The sequence below is a fragment of the Carassius carassius genome, chromosome 48, assembly GCF_963082965.1.
Source record: "Carassius carassius chromosome 48, fCarCar2.1, whole genome shotgun sequence".
NCBI lineage: Eukaryota > Metazoa > Chordata > Actinopteri > Cypriniformes > Cyprinidae > Carassius > Carassius carassius.
The window spans coordinates 17003432-17025797 of NC_081802.1; the positions used below are offsets into that span (position 1 = coordinate 17003432).

The 22366-nt window shown below is 35.2% G+C and overlaps 1 protein-coding gene across 5 annotated transcripts in view; it reads left to right on the top strand.

Moving 5' to 3' along the window:
- LOC132131188 (dedicator of cytokinesis protein 3-like) overlaps window positions 1-22366 on the top strand; it is a 181724-nt gene that overhangs the window by 29265 nt on the left and 130093 nt on the right. For all 5 annotated transcript variants that reach the window (XM_059543182.1, XM_059543183.1, XM_059543184.1 and 2 more), the window contains exons 2-3: window positions 15354-15437; window positions 21596-21636. In XM_059543182.1, the coding sequence (XP_059399165.1) occupies window positions 15354-15437; window positions 21596-21636 (125 nt within the window). The remainder of the gene's footprint in view (window positions 1-15353; window positions 15438-21595; window positions 21637-22366) is intronic.

Below are 22366 nucleotides of genomic sequence, written 5' to 3' on the forward strand. Positions count from 1 at the left end.
GTTGAATAAGTAACTCAAATTTTCAGGGAATATGTTTTTAAATAAAGATAAACAGAGTTGTGAGAATCTTAAAGGTGGTGACATTTAGGTTTCAAATTTGATAAAAACATTTGTGAAGATTATCGTGACAAACAAGTTGTATAAGAATCATAAACTTATACTGGTCACAGAATTTATTTTCTGCGATATTTTTCAAAGTAACTAAAGTGATGCGAACTTCTGGTTTGGCTTACAAAAATATGTCATCACTGCATCGCTTTATAAATCCAGCTCATTACATTTCCTCTGCTTACTGTTCATTTCCAGTCTCTTAAATAACCAGAGGAAATATAGTCTCTTATTTTAATACCAAATCACTGACACAAATGGCGAACATCTGATAGGGCCACATCCGAAATACAAACCTGCTCGTACAGGTCGAGTCCTCAAGAGATGCAGCTCATGGAGGATCAATAGCTCTGAGGATGGCAGTGTGGGGTCAGTTTCTCCATGTCCCTTCCCCCTCAACCCAATAACAAAAGCGAAATTCAACAGCAGTCAGTCCAGAAAGCTTGCATGGCACATTCCACCTCACGGCTGACTCTGATTCCTGTAATGTCACTGTGTCAGGTGGGGTGTATCGACTTGTTTCACCACAAAATTTAGCCATAAGTGTTCATGCTGTGTTCTCCTGCAACTCCTACTTTCCTTTTTATTATGGATGCTAAAGGCTTTTTTTATTTCCATACAGAGAAATGAAACACAAAAACATTTCGCCTAAGGTCCTCTCAGATCTTTCAGTTGCATAATGCATGTTGGGAGTAAATTACAACACATATTCATCAGCGCATCACATGCACAAGCATTTGCTCAGCCTCTTGCAGCCACTGCTGTGTGTCCGTGAGCGGATGAGTGTATTCTCTCGCTCAGGCGAAGCATATCCAGGTCAGCAAGTTGATCAGATTAACTGATTCTAACAAGACCCTGAGGGAAGGTGCTTCCTCCTGTTAAACTGTGCTTATTTGCAGTGTTTTTTTCGACCTCACTCGTAGGATACATAGTTTGTATAGTAGAGCAGCTTTAGGCCTGTCTGTCAAGCAAATTACATTTTATTCTACATATGACTTTTGTCAGTTATTAAAACAACATCCTTCCTTATGGGGGCTAATGCATGGTAAAGCATATGATATGATGGATGCTGTTTTATTCAGATTAAACAAATAAAAGTGGCTGTTTAAAGTGGTCATACTGTATGACGTTGCTTAAAATATCATTTGTGTATGCAGTTTAACATTCAAAAAATGCATTATTTTCCACATACTGTGCATTATTGTTGCATTCAGTAGGGACATAATTATGGATTATAATGACCTGTATTGTCTTTTTACGCATCATCGCTGCATCTTTATGCATCTCACTGCGTAAACATAAAACCATGTCTGCATTTGTGATCGGAGAAACAACAAACGCTGCTCTACACTGCTCAAAATCACGTTTGAATCGTCAGTGGCAAATTCTTTAAATATGGAAACATACTTACAGGCTGTGAGCCAGCATTATTTTTCAGGACACCGTATTGTAGGCTACTCTCCCAGGAAATGGTCCTTGTCCTCCGTAAAATGTGTTGCACACATCTGAATAACTGGTTTGAACTGTTCTTGAACAGTGTTGTAAATACAACTAAACCACTGATTTCTAGTTGTGTCCACCTTTGGAAGTCCAAACAAAAGCCCCGTTTACACTGTCAGTCAAATGCGACCTGACCCAATTCCAGATCTGTTCTATCACAGTGTAAACAGGAAAAAAAAGCATGCATCCAAGCAGTAATTATCTCTGTTGGGGGAAAACATCTGACGTGTAACATTATATTAGATCCGTGCATTAGGACATATGTATCATTAATGTTAATCTAACAATAAAAGAAAAGAGGGAATCACTCGCTGCAATTCACTGAACTGCTTTTGTAATAATCAATTTGTTTGTAATGTACACACTTTGATTATTTGTTTTTCATACATGAATGCTTTGGTTTAGATATAAAATGATAAAGTAATGCATTATTTGTTTCTTTCTAGGATTTTTGTTCTACAGTTTTTTTTTTTTTTGCATCTTTTCTTATTTATAATAGCAAAGATAAAATTGAAAAAATAGCTGTATTATGATTATAATATAGTTATTAATAATATGAAAAGACTTCACTCTATCGACATCAAATGGGTGTAGCTCTGTAATTTTTTGTCTAATTCCAACAAATCATTTTGAAGGTCTTTTAATGGAGACCTTTTTTATTGCCCATTTTGACTTGTTTTGTCAGCACATGTCACATTATTCTAAGGAGGAAGCAAATGTGGAAGCAGTAAATGACAACATGTAAACAGACCACCAAAAAAATCAGATATAGGCAACAAATCAGAATTGGGCATCAAGACCTGCAGTGTAAACGAGGACAAAGTACATTTACATTTATGCATTTAGCAGAGGCTTTTATCCAAAGTGACTTACAATGCATTCAGGCTATACATTTTTTTTTCCAGACTGTGTTCCCTGGGAATTGAACCTACAACCTTACGCGGTGCTAACGCAATGCTCTACCACTGAGCCACACTGTGAGATGGACGTGTGGTGGAGTGTTTAAACTAGGGATCCACCGGTTGACCGGCCATAAATCAGAACCGGCCGGTTTTTGCTTAAAATATGTGATCGGAAATCGGACGGTTTTTGGTCTTTTTTCGGCCTATTTTTCCGGAAGTGCGCGCGCGTACACAGACTACACTGTAATAATTCGCTATCATGTAATTTGTGTGGAAGTATTTCGAAATATGTGCGCAGGACACGGGCAGCCGTTCAGCACTGGAAGTGCAGAGCTACACGTCTGAGACTCTGAGACACAGATAGCAGGAAGCGAACAGCCAACTGCACAAAATAAGAGTCCCTTTCCTGTGCTCACTGCACAGACAAAACTGAAATTCTTTTTTTTTTTTTTTTTTTTTACAAAGTAGAACTTGCATACATGTTTGAAAAGAGTAAAGAAGTAAACGTCAGTTCTGTATAGGATGATTATTTTTATTTTACCTTAAAATTACTTCGACTTAATTTGATTTAAAAATCACCTGCTGTAGCACACTGAAGTGTTTCATTCATCCAATTTAAAAAAATGGGTAATGATTCACATCTATATATTTTTTTTAACTTGAGCTAATAGTTAATTATTTTTCATTGGTTCAAGTAAAAAAAAATATAGATGTGAATCATTTCCCTTTTTTTTTTTTTAATTGGATGAATGAAACACTTTGCATCTTTATTTTATTTGCACCAACATTATTTGATTTTAACATTTTAGAATAATGTATTTAAATAGCATACATTTATTTAGTCTCACTGGTTAAGACCTTTTTTTAATTTAAAACCAAATGTAAAAACTAAAACAAATACTGAATGCTGATTTAGAAACATCTTATTGAATATGTGTTGATTGTGTTGTTTGGACTGCAGAACTATGCAGTTATTGCCTTTAATTTCACATGGGTACAGTTAATCTTTTCATTTAAGGCCAGTTCTATGTAGTTTCATCCCGATTCAAAAACAAAAGCTAAATGCTGATGTCTTATGTTTGTATTGAATGTAGGCTACTTATTGTGCAGTTACTGCTGTTAATTTCAGATGGTTATGGTTATTGTTTTAATTAGCCAAAAGCAAGTTTGGGCAATTAAATACCAAATAAACATCTTGTTTATGCATAGTTTCCTTCTCTTTTGTTTGTTGCTTAAAGAAAAAAAAAAAAGGAAATCGGTATCGGAATCGGCCAGTTTGCTTGTAAAAAATCGGTATCGGAATCGGCCATGAAAAATCATGATCGTGCATCCCTAGTTTAAACGAGGTGTGGCTGAATCTTAACTTTTATAAATAATATCTCTTTGGGTTTGAGACTTTAGTCTTTGCAACTTTAGGGATTTTATCTATTCATGAACAGCTTGTAACAGTCCAAAGAGAAGGGAATACTTGAAATCGCATCATATTACCCTTTTATTTACATTTAAAAAGTGAAGTTGTGGAATATCAAACTTTAATAGAATTATTTGAGTTATTTACTGTTCTTACAATAAATAAAAAAATGGTAACACTTTAGATTAGGGGAAGCTTCACAATTAACTACTTTCTTATTAGCATGCCTATTACTAGCATATTGGCTGCTTATTAGTACTTATAAAGCAAATATTAATGCATTATTCTGCATGACTATTGTAGATATAATCCTACATACACACACAAACACACACACACACACATACAGTACATAGATATGCACAAGATTTCTGTAGATAAAATGTAATAAAAAATCTATCATTGTGTTGATATTATATAGACACACACACGTAAAACCATAACTGTTAAAATAAAATGTAATATTTAAGTATATAGAAAACCTGATATATAATATAAATTGTAATATTTATACAATATCAGTTGTTTCGCCTATTATGATATACACTATATATTATATATAAATTATATACCATATATAAATTATATACTATTTTATATTACTATTATATATATATATATATATATATATATATATATATATATATATATATATATATATATATATATATTTATAAATATGAGAGAGAGAAAATGTTGATTTTGTTTTTATATTTATATAAAAATATAGCCATATATAATATAAAATGTTATACACATGTATTGGTTTATTTCAGTAATATAACACATAAAATGTTTATAAAAAATAAATGTAAACAACATATATTTCAAACATTTCGTAGTTTAATAAAAAAAAAAAATATATATATATATATATATATATATATATATATATATATATATATATATATATATATATATATATATATATATAAAGTACAGACCAAAAGTTTGGACACACCTTCTCATGCAAAGAGTTTTCTTTATTTTCATGACTATGGAAATTGTAGATTCACACTGAAGGCATCAAAACTATGACTTAACACATGTGGAATTATATATGGAATTATATACATAACAAAAAAAAAGTGTGAAGCAACTGAAAATATGTCATATTCTAGGTTCTTCAAAGTAGCCACCTTTTGCTTTGATTACTGCTTTGCACACTCTTGACATTCTCTTGATGAGCTTCAAGAGGTCGTCACCTGAAATGGTCTTCCAATAGTCTTGAAGGAGTTCCCCGAGAGATGCTTAGCACTTGTTGGCCCTTTTGCCTTCTGTCTGCGGTCCAGCTCACCCCTAAACCATCTCGATTGGGTTCAGGTCCGGTGACTGTGGAGGCCAGGTCATCTGGTGCAGCACCCCATCACTCTCCTTCTTGGTCAAATAGCCCTTGATGCCTTCAGTGTGAAAATAAAGAAAACTCTTTGAATGAGAAGGTGTGTCCAAACTTTTAGTCTGTACAGTATATATTTACAAAAATACAAAATACCAGAAAATACAAAATCTACAGATAAAAGCATTGTCTGTTGTCAATAAATAAAAAAGTTATCTTGGAATGTTGTATGTTGACTTATCTGACTGTAGAAAGTGCCTTTCGCATGCAGTCACGACTGGACATTCAAATGTGCTCTGTTTATATAACACACATGCTCTCTATATCTCTCTCCTGCACTTTAACTCTAAATGCACTCTTCTGTTTACCTGTGAAACCAACAGGCTGCTATTTTTGTGCTGTTTTTTAAGGTCTGCCCATCAGAATTTCCATTCGCTAATCAAACATAATCCTTTATAATGCAGCTTTTGTTCTGATCCGTACTGCCATAAGACATCGCCATTCACTCAAATTAAATGGTAAGGAAAATCAATTAAACCAATCAGTCTCACCAAAGCAGTGACTTCCATTGGTTAACTTATTGGCCCCTTCATCTGTTTGACATTTTGAAGATTTTAGATTTTTAAAGGACCAAAACTCAATACTCAACTCGGGCCTGATACTGAGCTCCTGTTCTTGCACTTGTACTCATACTTGTACTCGTTAAAATGCCCCGATACCAAATGCTGATACCACACAGCATGTGAAAAGTGCCATATTCAGACAAAGAAACACGTACAACAGAACAACAGACAGCAAAATGGAGTTATTAAAGAGTTGTATAAATACAACTATTACACAACTATAAGAGTAATCCATTACATACCTTTCTATCAAAGCTATCTAACATTATCAAGATTTATTTGTTCTGACACAGTTTAACTGCGAGTTCTTGTCATTTTATTACCATCTTCTAAACTACGGAGAACAAACTGTAATAATGTTAAATGTTGAAGGTGTCTGAATAAATTTTGGTTTGACTGTATCTATTTAATAAATTAAGTCAACCAGCTAACATTATACATACTCTTTTGGTTTCTGTATACAATATTTGAATTTTTTTTTACAAATGCAATAAAATATCGGTATTGGTACTCGGTATCGGCAAGTACCAAAAATAAAAGTATCAGTATCGGTGCATCCCCAATATAAATAAATATATATATACACACACACACACACACACACACATTGGGTTTTAGTCTTTTCAGACAATGTTTTTCTGTAGATTTTGTATTATATATTTAATTATTATTTTATTATTCTTTAAATAAAACTACAAAATGTTTGAAATATACATTGTTTAAATTTACTTTTATAAATATGACATTTTGTGTGTTAAATAAATAAATATTATGTAATAATACATTTAATTGATTTGGGGATGTTTTTCATTTCCATTTTAAGAAGAGCATTTGCCATTAATTTTATGTAAAGAACATCGAGTGGGTTGACGCAACTGTTTCCGAGCACAGCCCATATGTGCTGTAGCAAAAAGCATTTAATTTGTGTAATCATGCATAATTTCAAATACTCAATTAGCAAAGCTTTTGATCCCTTGAAGGAAAATTTGAATAGACAGAAGAAAATAAGAAGTGAAAAAACAAAAGGTCTTCCTGCCATCAACTGCTTCAACATCTGCTTTACATCATCATTGCGGTCTATCTAGCAATAATATTTGAGGTAGTTAAAAAGTGATTTTTTTTATTAATGTACTGTGCCATTTTGAATTCCTCTTCAGCATTCTTATGTTGGGCATCTTCAATTTGAAATTTCATTTAATTAGTGGCACATTTGAACTGAACTGTGTGCTGACTAGAATTATCACAGTTTGATTCAACCGGTTTGACGGTCACATGGTCTGACCATATGGAGATCTGATCCCTTTCACCAGTTGGCACAGGACGAACCCTAAAACCTCCTCTCAGACTAAGAGTTGTTTTGTTAATGCTTCAGTACATTCGGTTTTGTATCTAAAGGGTGTTGGTACAAGTGAATCCCTTGCAGGTTTGAATTGATACGGTTTTATGAAGAACATTTAACATCTTTGGAAACTTTTCATTCCACAAAAGGTTTTTTTCGGTGGAAAATGGTTATTTAGAATATTAAAATGTTCTTCATACTAAGAGAAAGAATGGTTATTTGGTGCACCACATGACATTTAACAACATGAATTAACTTGTCATTCAGTCAAATGGGTCTCCAGGGGTCCTCTCTATGATATAATTTCCTGTTTTAATGCTATTTTATATATCTTTATATTGTTTTTGAGTGGTTTTGAATCTTGGTTACACCACATGACCTTTGTTGGTTGAACCGCATGACTTAGATTTGGCAGACAGAGGTTTTCAAATGTTAATAAGCTATGAAGCAGTTTCATTTTTTTTAATTTTTTTTTTATAATAATAATAATAATAATAATTATAAAGTTTGTTCAACAGCAGATCTCTAAAATGCTAAAATTACAGATACAGTGATTTCTCAATTTGTAAAAAGAATGATTCTTAAACCCCAACCGAACAATAGGCATAGCTGAATAATAGTATCCTTTTTTTTTTAATCTCTGACCCACTAAATCCATTTCTCTCTCTTGCCGACCTCCACCTTCCCTCCCTCCAAATGTAAATGAAATAATGTCTTGATTAAATCTGGGACGTCCTCCACACAGAAATCAAATTTAATAAAGTGCAACTGCACCAGAGCTGTTTATGAAAACAATACAAAAATTGAGTTGGAGGATGTTTTTCCAAGCAAAAAAATAAATAAAGTTGGTATTAAATTTTATGTTTAGTCAACAGGATCACTGGTACCTGCATCCAATGCTACAACAAAACAGACAATACGGTGTGAATGAAGTCAAGTCGTCCAGTCTAATGCAGATTGCAGACACAGTGATTAACGCCTTCACGGATTTCGGTTTTCTTCAGAAATCCCTTGCTCTCAGGCTAAATGACAAAACCGCTCTCCGCCCTAATCCTACTGTCTCCTCTTCACAGCTGCTCTAAAACGGCCCACCTCTAAGGTTGAGAGAGCCAGACTGACTGGTGCGCAGCTGAAAGTACATTAGCGTTTGATGGAGGGGAGGTCTGAGAGGCCGCACCTCTTCTGGTGAGGGATGGATTTGAAAGCAGCTCTAAATGAGGAACGCTGGTTTTTGTTTGCAGCAGAATGGATTAAGGCTTTGTTTATCTGACATTGTATGTTATTGAATTTTTTCATCATTACAGTCTTCAGTGAGACATGATCCTTCAGAAATCATTCTAATATGTTGGTTTGTAGCAGATGGTATTGTATCAGACGTCTCTTCGTTTTCAGAGCAAGATTAGTACATTTTCTGACACTCTGCGTGACACTTGCCATATAAACTGGGACACTAGGAAAAACTGTACACAAAAGTGTGTCTGGAAGTGCAAGGATTTGTGGGATCCATCTGTCTGTGTTCATCATTCAATATGTTTGACTGTGTCGTGGGAGGCCCAAGTGTCCTTCACACACTTCAGAAACACTCTTATGAAGCTGATCCTTTTACCCGGCTTTCATGAAAATAAAATGTGTTTGTCATACATTGTTTATCCACTTAATATGAAGTCTAATATGCGACTGTACGTTGACAGTATTTTGACTGACTTTTGAGACTGGGACACTATATTTGTTTATTAGATTTTAAGAATCTATCTAAATGATTGACTGTCCACAATGTGTATCGCAACTTCTCAATTCTGGTTTGTGTGTCCATGGCACACTCTAGTTTTTATTCAGTATGTCCATTGGTTTCTATGGCATTGACGTGTTGGTATGTCTATGCTAAAAATAACAGCATGAGCAATACAGTTTGTAATACAGATGTTGTCTTACAACATGACGACATGTTGACGTCCCAATGGATTATAATAAGGGATTCAATATTGCGTCTTATGAGGCAGCGGCAGAAATGTAGGAAGCTGCATACTGTATGTGACTTTATTCTATGCTTCTGTCTCCGCCGGTCTCAAAACTCAAAGATGTGGGTAGACTAGCAGTGTATTGTCATTTTGCGCTTGACTCGCTATTCAAAACAACGCAACTGTTTCTGCAAGGATGTTCAGCATGTTTTTGACAAACAACATTTGACATGTTTATGTGTTTACGTGACATGAGAATGTGAAAAAGGTAGGATCTAAGTGGTCAGATTGAAATGCATTTCCAGAAATTTTATTTGAATTTGCAAAATTCCGATTTCATGTGGTTCGTTGCCATTCAGACTAATTATGATCCTATTTCAATTGGATTTGCACAGAAATCAGATTTGGACTGACAGTCTCAACGAGGCTTAAGTCTCCATGATATTGTTGTCCTTAGATATGAATTGAGTTATTCATTCAGAGTAATTCTGGCTCTTTTTTTTTTTTTGGTCATTTGTTTGTAAAAACCTAAGACTGATCGCTGACAAATATATAATGGATGCACATTACAGGATGAGTTAGTCTTCAAAGTTTGATACTTTGGTTAGGGGTTTGTTGTTGGCAACTTGGCAACCACCACTCTGACTGCGTTTTGTATTGGCAGTATTTTAGTACCAGATGGTAGCATTTATTACAAATATTTCTGAATCAAAAGCTGTTAAATGGTAACTTAGACACATAATGCAATCCCATTTGGCACGCGTGCCTGCCCACTGATGTCAGACCTGCCCAGTCACATCCTCAGTTGTCACACATACAACAGCTGAACTGGTCACTGAACAGCATATGAAATCAAAGGCTAATTTGCATACATCCTCCACACCTCAGAAGCTGTGATGGATGCAGGTAAATGGCCCATTTAGTTCATTTAGCGTGGCTGCAGGCAGTGTGCCCAGACTGAGAATGAGAGTCCAGAGTGTTTAGGTAGAATACACTTCAAATGAGGGCACAGCTAACACAACGCACAACTGCTTTCTGTCTTATCAATTCTTTTTATTGTCGCCTTGAGGCTATCATAAGAGTATCTTGCCAAAGTTTGCATCAGACTCTGAAAGTACAGTATTTCTCTCAGGGGAATCCAATGCATGATGCTGAGCTTTAATGCTTTGAATGGGGAAAGCTTTTTTGGGTGTTAAGAATGTCATGAGGGTGAGTAAATAGTGGTGGAACTATCCTTTTAATGTGCTATTCCTTTAAAGGCTGTTAGGAATCATTCTCACAATGATTCTCTTAAAAAATCACCCACCTTCTCCTTTGTTAAAGGGGCAGTTCACCCAAAAGTGACAAATCTGTCATCGTTTACTCATCCAGTTTTTTTTTTTTTTTTACACAAAAGAATATGTTTTGAAGAATGTTGGAATGCATAGTATATAATATATACTGCATATGTTTTGAACAATAGCATGCTAATACATTGTTTTGTGCTCTATTGTATTTTCCACATTTAGACAAATATATAGAGAACATTAGCATGCTATGAACAGTTTACATAATATATACTCTAGGAATAGTTAAACTACTTAGGCAGTATGTTATTCTGAGTCTCTGTGAGGTTTGGTGGAAGAGATGTTCTCTATTAAGCAGGCTGCCATCTAGTGTTTCGATAGATTGAGTGCAGTTTTAATGATGGACAGCAAAATGTTTCTGTAAATCAAATATAGAGAACGTATGTTGTTTCACTGCATTTCCATTTGAGTGTCTGGAATATCCTTCAGTAAAACAGAGTAGAAAAACTTCCCTAAATCCAGATTTATAAGCATTTTCTGCTTGTTTGTTTAGCAAATTATTGAGACATGCATATAAAACCTGCCGGCATGGATCCATTTGGCTTGCAGTTTGTTTATTTGGCATGACAAGACAAAATTCAGAATGGCAGGAAGAGGTGCGGCCCTACGGACTCCAGCAGCCGTCATCCCTTTAATGAGAATGTTTCTATATAGATGCCACATGTATATGTCTTAATTTAGCCTATAGCGTTAGCATAATACATGCAGACTGAAAGTTGACTCGTTACTAGGCAAATACCAAGTGTATAATGACTGTCTTCTGTTATGTGTGCAGACATGAAGTCAGTGGATCCTCTTGGGTTGGTTTACTGACCTGCTTTCTCTGCTAAGGGGTTAACTTGCCCTCAGCTAGCATGTCTGTCATAGCATCCCTGTGAATTGCGCTAATCACACACACACACACACACACACACACACACTTGCATCTCAAAGGGTACAACTATTTGCTTCAGAGCCGTGCAACTCATTTTGCTAGCAGGCATCACAAAAAATGCTAATTAGACAAGCTATTTGCCTTAATTAAAATGTAATTTCCTCTCAGGATGTGCCATATTTGTCTCTCTTCTCTTATGTTAATAAAATATTTCTGTTTATTAATATTTCTGCTAAAGATTGTTAAAAGTAGTTGTTGTCTGTTTGTCAGTTTTACATTCATTCTGAATCATAAACATCTTAAAGACGTTTTCTAAATGTCTATTTTTTATTTTATAGGAAACGTCCTATAGACGTACTGCAGATGAGCAAACACTCTAAAAAATACGTCTAGCAGATGTAAATGTAGATGTCAAATGTGCTCTCAGGGTAGCAGATGTGTACATCACATCCTAAAATAGGCATTACAAAATTGTCATTTCTGTTGTGTTGCAAGTTAGCCTTTTTAGCCTAGCACCTGTACACATATGGATTGTTTATATATTAAATGACCATGTTGTAATTTCTATTTTTGGATATTTAGAATCCATTTCTATTGTGTAGCAAGTCTGCATTGGTTAGCCTAGTTGCTAAATATGTCACCAAAGAATAGTTAATATGTTTTTGGATGTTAAGTGTTTATTTTTGTTGCGTAACAAGTCAGCATTGTTTAGGCTAGTAGCTAATATGTTAAATAAGGATGTAACAACATACATAACGTTACGTATTTAAAATACTAAATATGAGTATCTGCATTTTTTTTTTTTACATTTTAAATGGGTGGTAATCAAATTATAGTTACATCCAAAATGTATTTAAGGTCACCAAAGTGATTACTTTGAATGTCATTTATTTAATTCAATGTTATATATATATATATATATATATATATATATAAACCAGTGAGGCAACTGGTGATTCTGATACCATTTGTGATACTGATGCTGATACTTTATGCAGTTCAGAAACTATAAGTTATTAAGTGACTTACATTAATATCGTTATATAAATATTCATTAATATAGTTCCACCCATTTTAATTTAGAGGTTAACATGTTAATAACAAGGTAATATGCCCTATACCTTAAATATTACTTAATAGTATTTCGATTACTTTACTAAACTTGAGAAATCTAACAAAATATGTTACAAAATACTTTTTAATGTATGCATTTTGTGATCTGCAGTGAAATGCATTTTAAAAGGAACCTTCCCAACCCTGTTTATATAGTACATTTTTATGTTTAAGGCTTATTTTTGGATACTATTTATATTTTTTTTATTTTTACTATACTATACCAATGAAAGGGAGTTTGATTTTTTCCATTCAGCATAACACAGTAAAACAGTCCTGTGTGTGTTTTGTTTCTGTGTTACTGATGTTTTAACTTTTTAAGGTATTATCAGATGTTTGTAGACAAATAAGATGTGTTCTGCAGGATTTGCTCTATTACAGACATCCCGGCGACCTACTTATTAACTGACCAGCATTTTTTCTTTGTTTTACAGCATTAGGGCCATCACAGTGCCATTTTTGATGCCATTAATAGTCTTCCATATTCAAGACACATATTGTTTATGTCATTCATTCTTTTAGTGGGATTAACTCATGAAAAGCTCTTTTAATAGCTATTGAATTATTCACTAAATGCAGACCTCTGGCGGCAATCACATGTTTTCTTGGAAACTGCAGAAGGAGCCTCCTAACAAGCATTAAATATTAAACCGTGATCTTTGAAAATAAATAACAAACGGTACAGTGTCATCAGAAATGGGCGAATTAAGTGTCTAATTGTTAATGCTTATATGTTGGTGTCTTGAGAACAATGCCATTGAGAGACTGTAATCTACTGTTGCTTTCAGATGCTGATTTCCTTCAGTCCAATTCGACAAGTGTTTACTCAGATCGGGTATTCAATTTTTTTTTAGTTCCTAAAAAGTGTATTTTGCATAGAAAAGCAATTGTAGCTACTGCTGTATGAATACATAATGAATACAGAACCTCCTTTCAGATTAAGAACCATTCAGAATTTGTGAAACACTAATTCAGCTCCTCAGGCAAAGTAGTCGGAGTAAGCGGGTATACAAATAAATGTATGCAACATGCAATATCATATTTGTCATCTAAATCATCGTCTGTTCCAAAGAAATCACGGATGCTTCAATTGTTTCCTGGAGCAGGGATGAAGCTGGTTCCATGGTAACACCGTGAACAGTTTGTTTCTTGACGAGATGTTAGAAAGAACAGACGTGGATATCAGTTTGGCCCCGTCAGATGTCTGAGTACAGCAGCAAAACAAGCCAGACAGGATCATGTTGCACAGATACAGATGGATTCAGAGAAATTACTCAGCTTTGTTCTGGGGATTTCAGCTGGTCTGCCTGTCTGATCATTATAATCTCATCCTTATATAATGAAATGGCCAACAAATGGTTTATTTTCCAGTTTGGGGGACATTTTGACTGAATAAAGAGCATTTACATGTGGACTGGGGGGGGGGGGGGGTTATTTTAGGAATGTGCTTTGTTTAAAAAGATCTCTATTTTACACATATACACGTTTATGCTCAATTTTTGGCTCTTAAAGTTCATATGAATAGCCATTTGCAAGTTTACTTCTTTAATGTGATGTATTTCTTGATTGAAATGGGATAATCAATAAGAAATGCAGAACAAGAATTCATTTTATCCATCTGGAATGGATTGGATTGTTAAAACTGGGTGATATGGAGCCAGAGCTTGAAAAGCATGGGATAATAGTCAGCATGCCCTAAGAGGTGTCATCGGAAAAGGACAGTCGCTTCAGAGTAAGAGCAATTTGTTGTATTTTCATAATGGATTATAGTTACTTTTTACTTTACTTTTTTACTTGCTTACTTCCTTTCACATAAATAGTGCACACAGTGAAACCAGGAATATGTTTTAAGAAAGTCATGTTGACTTTTCCCATGTGATGCCCATGTCGCAATGGTTACGGAGAAATATCCGCTCTTGGAAAGCTGGAATGAGCAAAGCTTTTTCATCAGCGTGGATTCGATAATTCCCTGGGATTCTCTGTCCAGGTTACCATGGCAATTCAGAATATATCTGTTTTTAAACCCTCACATGTCCGTTTTTGCTATTCTGGAATGCATTCATTGAAAATAAATCCTATTATTTCCACTGCACTGCTCTACCCCTCTGCACTGTGGAGGCACCATAGTGCCATACACTGTGATACAAATAACATAGATAATTATACATTTATGTAAAAATATCAATTAAAACTTGGAAAATGTTTGTATTTTGTTTATTAAAACCCTTGTAACAGTTGTGGCTGATTCTAAGTTATCACAGAGTTACTTGAGTGATAATAACAGTATAGTATAACTATATTTTGTAGGAAAATATACTCACCAAGGAAGAAAACATTGTAATGTATGGAGAACATAAAGACATTACATTAGGGAAATTCCCTCGCAATACTATGTATATTTTGTAACTGTACTTTTTGCTTTTGTATATATTGTTAATATGTTATGGTAGCTCTTTTCCACCACTGCATAAAAAATAAAAAAATAAATGTTATTGCGACTTTTCATCTCACAATTCTGACTTTTGTCACAGAATTGTGAGATATAAACTTGCATTTGCGAGTTATAATGTCAGAATTATGTTATTTAAACTAAAATTCTGACAAAATTCTGTCTCTGTGGCACAATAAACCCATTTCTCTGTTTTTGTGAGCAGTAAAACCAGCCTGACACAGCAACACAGCCTCTGCCAATAGCATGAGCTGGGGGCGGGGCTTTCTAACCAATGGTAGACAGGGGGAGTGTTTGGGAAATCGTTCGTTCTGTTTTGTGGTTTATTTTGAATGTATTTTCTCTTAGCTCTTTTAATACATCTCTAACTAGTTTTTCTTTTCTCTTTTCCCAGTGGTCTGTAGTGTCAGGGCATCTGTGTCACATGGTCTGACTCTAGAGCTTGGGGAAACGGTTCATATCCTGGAAAAGTGTGAAGGTAAGTCATTCTCTGGAAGTAAAACTGGATGTTTTCGGAAATGGGCGTTGATGGAAAACCTTGAAATATATAAGGGATTTTCCATGAATAAAGTAGAAATTGGTCTCTCGATTGTCAAAGACGTCATGAATATTATTCCTCATTTTATTGGAAATTTCAATCCGAAGCTTGGTCCCAAACTATCTCATCATATAGAATGACAGCTAAATTTAGTTTAAAAATTAAACACTGTTACAATTTAGTCATTCATTCATTCATACATTTGTTTATTTCAATTAATTCATTTTTTATTTCATGTTTACTTCATGTTTGTTTAATAAAATATAATTAAATTAAATAAATTTAAGAAGCTTTTTTGTAACCTCTTCATGGAAAGTGCCAGGAGACATACAAACATTTGCCACCCACTCTCTCTAGTTCAGTGTGTCTTAAATATTATAAGAAAAATTCTCCTGTGTCTGCGTTTTTCACTCAGTGTGCAACTTGTGCTGCCGGCAGTCTTTACTTTTGGAACCAGAATAATTCTGAATACTTAAATGTAACCGAGAGACTCTCAACACAGTTTTTCAGGGCGCCTCTAGGGTCATCATGTAACAGTTTTTTCCGCCTTCAGAGCAGTAATGCATGTTTGATTAGCATATATTCAGAATCAGGTAGACTTTAAGTAGTCTAAAGCTTCTTCAAAGTTAGAGCTTTGTAAGTTTTTGTTTTATTTCTTGACTTTTTGCACCTCAGTCCTGCAGATGCAGTTAATGGGATTGTTATGTACCCATTTTAGGACAAGGGCTCTGATTCATGGATGTATCATCGATTGCTTTGATGAAAGCTGTACATCGACACCCTGGCCTGGATGTGCTGGCTCGCTCAGATAAAGGGACTGATCATGTGATATTAGCAGTGGCTCATCAATCCTGCAGTATTGATCAGGAGTTCACTCACTTTTTCCATGAGAAATCTTCTTTTATCAGGAACACTGTAAGAAGAAGTAGATGAAGCAAGATCTTCTAGACGTTGATGGTCCCCCTAGCCTTCAAAACATTTTGCAAGTCAACTTTTATCTGAGTCATTTCTTCTCAATCAGTTTACTTTGAGACTAGCTAGATCTCCCAGTGGAAATGTTATTGCCTTGGGTTGCTCAGCAATGAGGCATAAAAAAGAATCAAATGAAACGATTTTTGACATGCTGTAATAGAATAGAGCTATGAATTGAATGTGGACCATCCAGATCATTTGGTCTTGAAAGAATTTAATGGAAAAGTTCATACTGAAATCTGATCTGTTGTTTGACTTCAATTTGCAAAATTTGGTTTCTTGGCAGATCTAAGTCAGTTTGAGACGTTTTTGAGATCTTTAGATAACAGGAAGGGGCTTAAACATCACTAAATTTAAATAAAAAATAAATATATGTATTTTATTTTATTTTTTTCTCATATATATATATATATCGTATAAAAAAAAAAAAACAATAAAAAAAAAAAACAATTGCAAACCATGTCTTAATACAATTTGAATGTAAATCTGATTTCGAAATGCAATGCACAAATCTGCTTCCAGGTAACAGAGATTTCATAGATTTTCGTTTCATCCCCCTCTGGATCCTGAAAGAAAAGTGGCTCAATTTCAGAGTGTCGCAGTTTAAAGTTCAGTAATAAAAAATGCTCGTTCCCAAGAGCTGTCAATGGTCAAGGCTACAGCCTGATATTCAGAGCCCGCAGGCAAAGAGTGAGAGATGCATGCCGCATTGTACCTCAGCCAGTGAAATACAGCCTTTTAAAGGAGGAAGAAATATGTTTCAGTCTGCAAAAGTGGCAAAACATAAAACCCTGCCATTCAACCTCAGGTGTTTGACTGGTAGAGTGAGTGAATTTAAGTAGTCTTGAGAGCTATTTTTTTTTTTTTTGCTTTTTGTAAAGTCTGTTTATAAGTGTAAGTCGTGACATTTGCCAAGTATGGTTTCAGAAACTGCAGTTCCAGATAGAGGGTCTTTTTGGGGCTTGATAGTAAAAATCACAGTCTCATTCTATGGGAAATAGCAACTTGGACTTTCTTTAAAATTTCTCACTTCACGTTCAAAGAAAACAAGAAAGAATATTTGAAGCAACAGGGTGAATGTGCTTCACTGCACATTCTGAAGGACTGGATGTGTATGGATGGACAAACTGATTGTGTGTTGGGCAGTGGATTATCCGCAGGTCACCAGGTGAGGGAAGCGTTTTGGCTTTGGCCTCAAGGGCTGGGATAATCAGTCCTCTGATTCACGGGGTTAGCAGTTTGCTGTACGTATTGATTGTTTTGCTGCAGTGCCATGCTTTTGAGGTAATGGATGCCTGAAAAATCGAAGCTTTTCAAAGCTCTGGGATCTGGAGTGTTGCGGTGGCCGGCAGTGGCCAGTGCTCTGACTGGACCGCTCTGTTTTGAGAACTGAAGATTTTTGCAATGTCATGCACTGGAAGTTTAAGGGAGAACAGTGTTTCTGACAGGATATTGGACTGGTTATGCTAATTGTGAATTTCCTCTTAACTGTAAACAGCCCCAGTCCAATACTGACGTTTTAAAAAAAGGAGATTTAGTATACTCTAGACTGTGAAAAGAGCAGTAGGATAGACATACAGTTAGGTAAAGACAGATAGATAGATGTCTATTATTAATCCCAAAAGGTGTGGCACTCTAAAGAGCAAAACCTCTTGAGATAGACATGTCACCATCACAGCTGTGGACATAAACAATCTGACAGCTCAACAAGTCCCTGCGGTCTACACCTGTTGAGAGACACCGACAGAGATGACACATTTCATCAGGTGCTGGTTTGTTTGTTGGCAGCTGTGTGTTGATGCTGAGTTTCCTCATGTCCACATGGATGCCTCACGCCAGCAAACTTGAGCTGTCTGCTAATCTATCACAGCTAATGCCTAGAGACAGCCACTAGCACAAACACTTCCAAATACTGTTTTTATATGACACTGGCAATTTTTTTTGTGGTTGTCTTGCTCTGGATTCTTCTCTAGAGAAGACCTCATCATCTTGTTTGCTAGCTACTGTGCATTAGCTTGCAGCAAGCTAATGGCAAAACCATTTGAACAATGCTAATACGGAAAAATGTACTGAATCCTATACAGCATTGCCAATTTGTGTCACACAACCTGACACCAGACCTTCGTCCAAATGTTCATTAGCTAATAGCATCACTCGTTTTGGTGCTAAATGGAAAGTGACAATGGAAACGGCTAACATTGATTGACGTGGCCCACTCATTCCTTGCATAAACCAGAGAACTAGTTACAAAGTGCACCTCCTCCATTTTCAAGATGCACCTGGGGAGAATTCTAACAAAGATAGACTGCCATGATTAATGCTGCAGAGTCTGGGTTGCGTTCGAGACAGATGGCCACAGGTGTGAGCGACATTAGCAGCCAAGCTTATGAATATTTTCCACAGTTGTCAAAGCAGATTGTTTACAAATGGCTATATTAATGATCGCATCACACACCAACAATTTCACTTCCCGTTTTTCACAGATACTCTCCTGAGCCACAATGTCCCACCATCACACAGTTAGTCGGGCTTGTTAAGGCATCACTATTATTGTTAAAAGTTGACAATCTGAGCAATCTCTTAACCCAGTAATAGTAATACATTTTGAATTGGACTGCATATTTAATTTTGGAATATTGTTGTGACGAGTGGGGCGGGGCCGAGAGCCGTGGGAACGGGGTGAGGCCGGTTGAGTGATTGAGAAATGAGCGACACCTGCGCCACTCACCGGTCTCGCGTCCCACGGAGGAGATGGAAGGATATAAAACAGGAGCGACGACAGTGAAGGACGAGAAAGGACCGGGCCTGGGTTTTATTTTGTGTTTTTATTTTGTTTGTGAGCGGCAGTCGTCCGTGAGGGGCTCCCGTGCTTTTTTTTGTTTATTTTATTATTAAATTCATGTTGATTGTCTGCCGGTTGCCGCCTCCTTCTTCCCACGAAAGAACATTGTTACAATTGTGTTTTTACATTTTTGAAATTATATGCTAATTATTGTTAAGTGAGTAGTAGAATGGGTAATGAGTAGTATTGGCAAAGCAACATGGTGATATCATTCAAAACACCTTAACAAACAGTATGGCAACATCTAGGCAAAAATCCAGAATACCTTAATAGCCTATTGGCATAACAATAGACTAACATAATTCAAGACACCTCAGCAACTGCATTGCAACACACTGACAACCGCCCAAAGCACCCTAGTATCAGCATAACAACATGGTAACATCACTCAAGAGGCCTTCATAAACAGCATAACAACACACTGGCAACTACCCAGAACACCTATTGGCTTAACCTCATGCTAACATCACTCAAGACACCTTAGCAACTGCATAGCAACACCCTGGCAACCATACAGAACACCAGCTGTGGCATCTGATTTTGTGGCATTTTTCTTCCTAAAGGGATTGATATTAATTGATATTGTTGCTGATGAATGTTTGCCATAATAGGTCTTTGCTAATAGCTAATGATTTAGCTTTAGGGGAGGCATTGGTTATTTATGCTCTAATTAAGTGAAAAATACTCAAGCAGAGAAAAGCCAAGGAATAATTTGGTAGATGATGTGTCCAAGGCACATTTTCTTTTTTTTTTTAAAAATGGACAGAAATTGGAGAAGTACAGATGTACTTCCAGTATTTGGTGAAATTATAAGTCTTTTTAATGTACATTCTTTGGTGTACACTTTATTCATACTTTAACACATTATGTTATAATATGGTTTTTTACCTGCAGTATTTGTTGTATGACCTTCAACATTTTTTATGCTTTTATCCCCAAAAACCTGTGTCCACAGTGATTGTTTAGTCACTTATGTTTTTATTCAGTTATTTTTATTTTATTTGAATAACTAAATAAATTATTTGATTTAATGAACTAAATAATTGAATTCTATTTCGATAACAAAATCTTAAGACCTCATAATGTAACTTTGCTTATACATTGTAATTTGACCAAAGATAATTTCAAAAATAAAATGTTTTCAAACAAGTTTCCTGAACACGCCTCTCATTTGTCTTTGATAAGATAGTCCCGCCCTAAATTCACGCCATTGGTGGATCTCTTGTTGCTTTGTTGGACTGGTCAGGATGATCAAACATTGTTTTGAATATGCCTCAGTGTTTATATTGTTCTGGGAAATCAACCAATGAGTGAAAGTCTTTTACCAAGGTAAAAGGTGTGCTCTTCATCTTAATCATTAAAAATGTTAGTTTGAAAAGGTTGTAAAAAGACTTGCTGTACAGGCAGTGTAGGAAAAAAAGAAGTGTTTTTATTCTCGGCGAATCTTTATTCATGATTAAATGTCCTGTTATGTAGCCCTTTATGTGGCTTTTTGATTTGAATGTTTTGAGCTTGTTTATTATGGACTGAAAGCTTATTATGATGTTGGTGGGGTTCTGCAGCAGTGAGGTTAATCTGCTCGGAGGCAGAATATTTCAGAGATGTTCTGGACATCAGCCAGTGAAATCGATGGCCCTGACCTTAGTGTACTGTACTATGAGATCCGCTCTTTATGTTCCACCTCATCTAAAAGATATGGCCTTCAACATAGCCTAGTTGCTGTGAAAATGTGATTCGATGCATTAGGAACACAATGAAGTACCTTTTCAGAGTCAAAAAGTCAAGTGTATGTCTGCATGCAGCATACAGTTAAGAAGGCTGCATGCATAAGTATGTTGACAAAAAACAAATTGAAATTTTTATATATTTCATGGATGCATATGACAGATTTAAAAAAAACAAAAAAACACTACATGGGCCAGGACACCTGGTTGAGTAAGGTGCCCCCAAATAAACGTTAAATGTCCCTTTTGACTATAGGGTATGCTACATTTCATCTCAATGCATTTATTGAATGCCTATGATATTTCGTCTGAATAGAAATATTTTTGAGATGCATTTCACCTGAAAAGTTATTTTATGTCCGGTATATATATATATAATTTATTATTATTTCTTTTATAATTTTTTTTATGGACATTCCATACTCTCATACTGCATAAACTCAAAATGGTTATGTTATGTTTTGTCAGTCTGACTTTACGGTAATTAATTTATTATTGTTATTATTATTATTCGAATGTTCAATGTTTCTCTGTTGACATTTCTGTTTGATCTATTACAGGATGGTACCGAGGATTTTCCACCAAGAAACCCACAATCAAGGTAAGCTGATTCATTTTTCACAAGATCTACTGTTGAACTGTGGTTTTCGACTGGTAGGTTGTGACACGTGCCTGTTCAGACACAGCCACAGAAAGCAGGGAAAAACAGTGCTAAATACAAATAATAAAAAATAGCCATGCATTTTTGACAGCTGTGACTAATTAAAAATATATTGACATCTCAATATAATTTCACTGAATGAGACACACTGACTCCCAGACAAAAATGAACCCCCATAATATACACTTACTATGCAACAGTTTTTTTTTTTTTTTTTACACAAAGATGGTTAAAAAGGACTTTTGTCTTTTTTTTTTTTTTTGATGCTACAAAATTAAATCAATATGTGCATTTTACAGTAAATAGCCTTTGACTGGTTGGAAATATGTAGCAGTGATCTTTCTCAATTTTAGCAGCTAGGGACTTTCTCTACAGTGCTCACTTTAAGGTTGTGTGGGCTATTGTTTCTACTGTTGTTAGATAACTTTCTAATATACTCCAAAATATGGCTGATGTAAAATTGGTTGTGAATACCATTTCATAATATATATATATATATATATATAAGGAATAGATATTGAAAGACATTAGGGATAACAAAGGATACAAACATTTATCTCTGAATAAGGATTTATTCTAATATTTTCTAATTCCAGTTGTCAAATTTTAAGACTAAATTGCAATTTTGAATTGAACTGAATATCACGCAATGCTATGCTTAAATTTTATT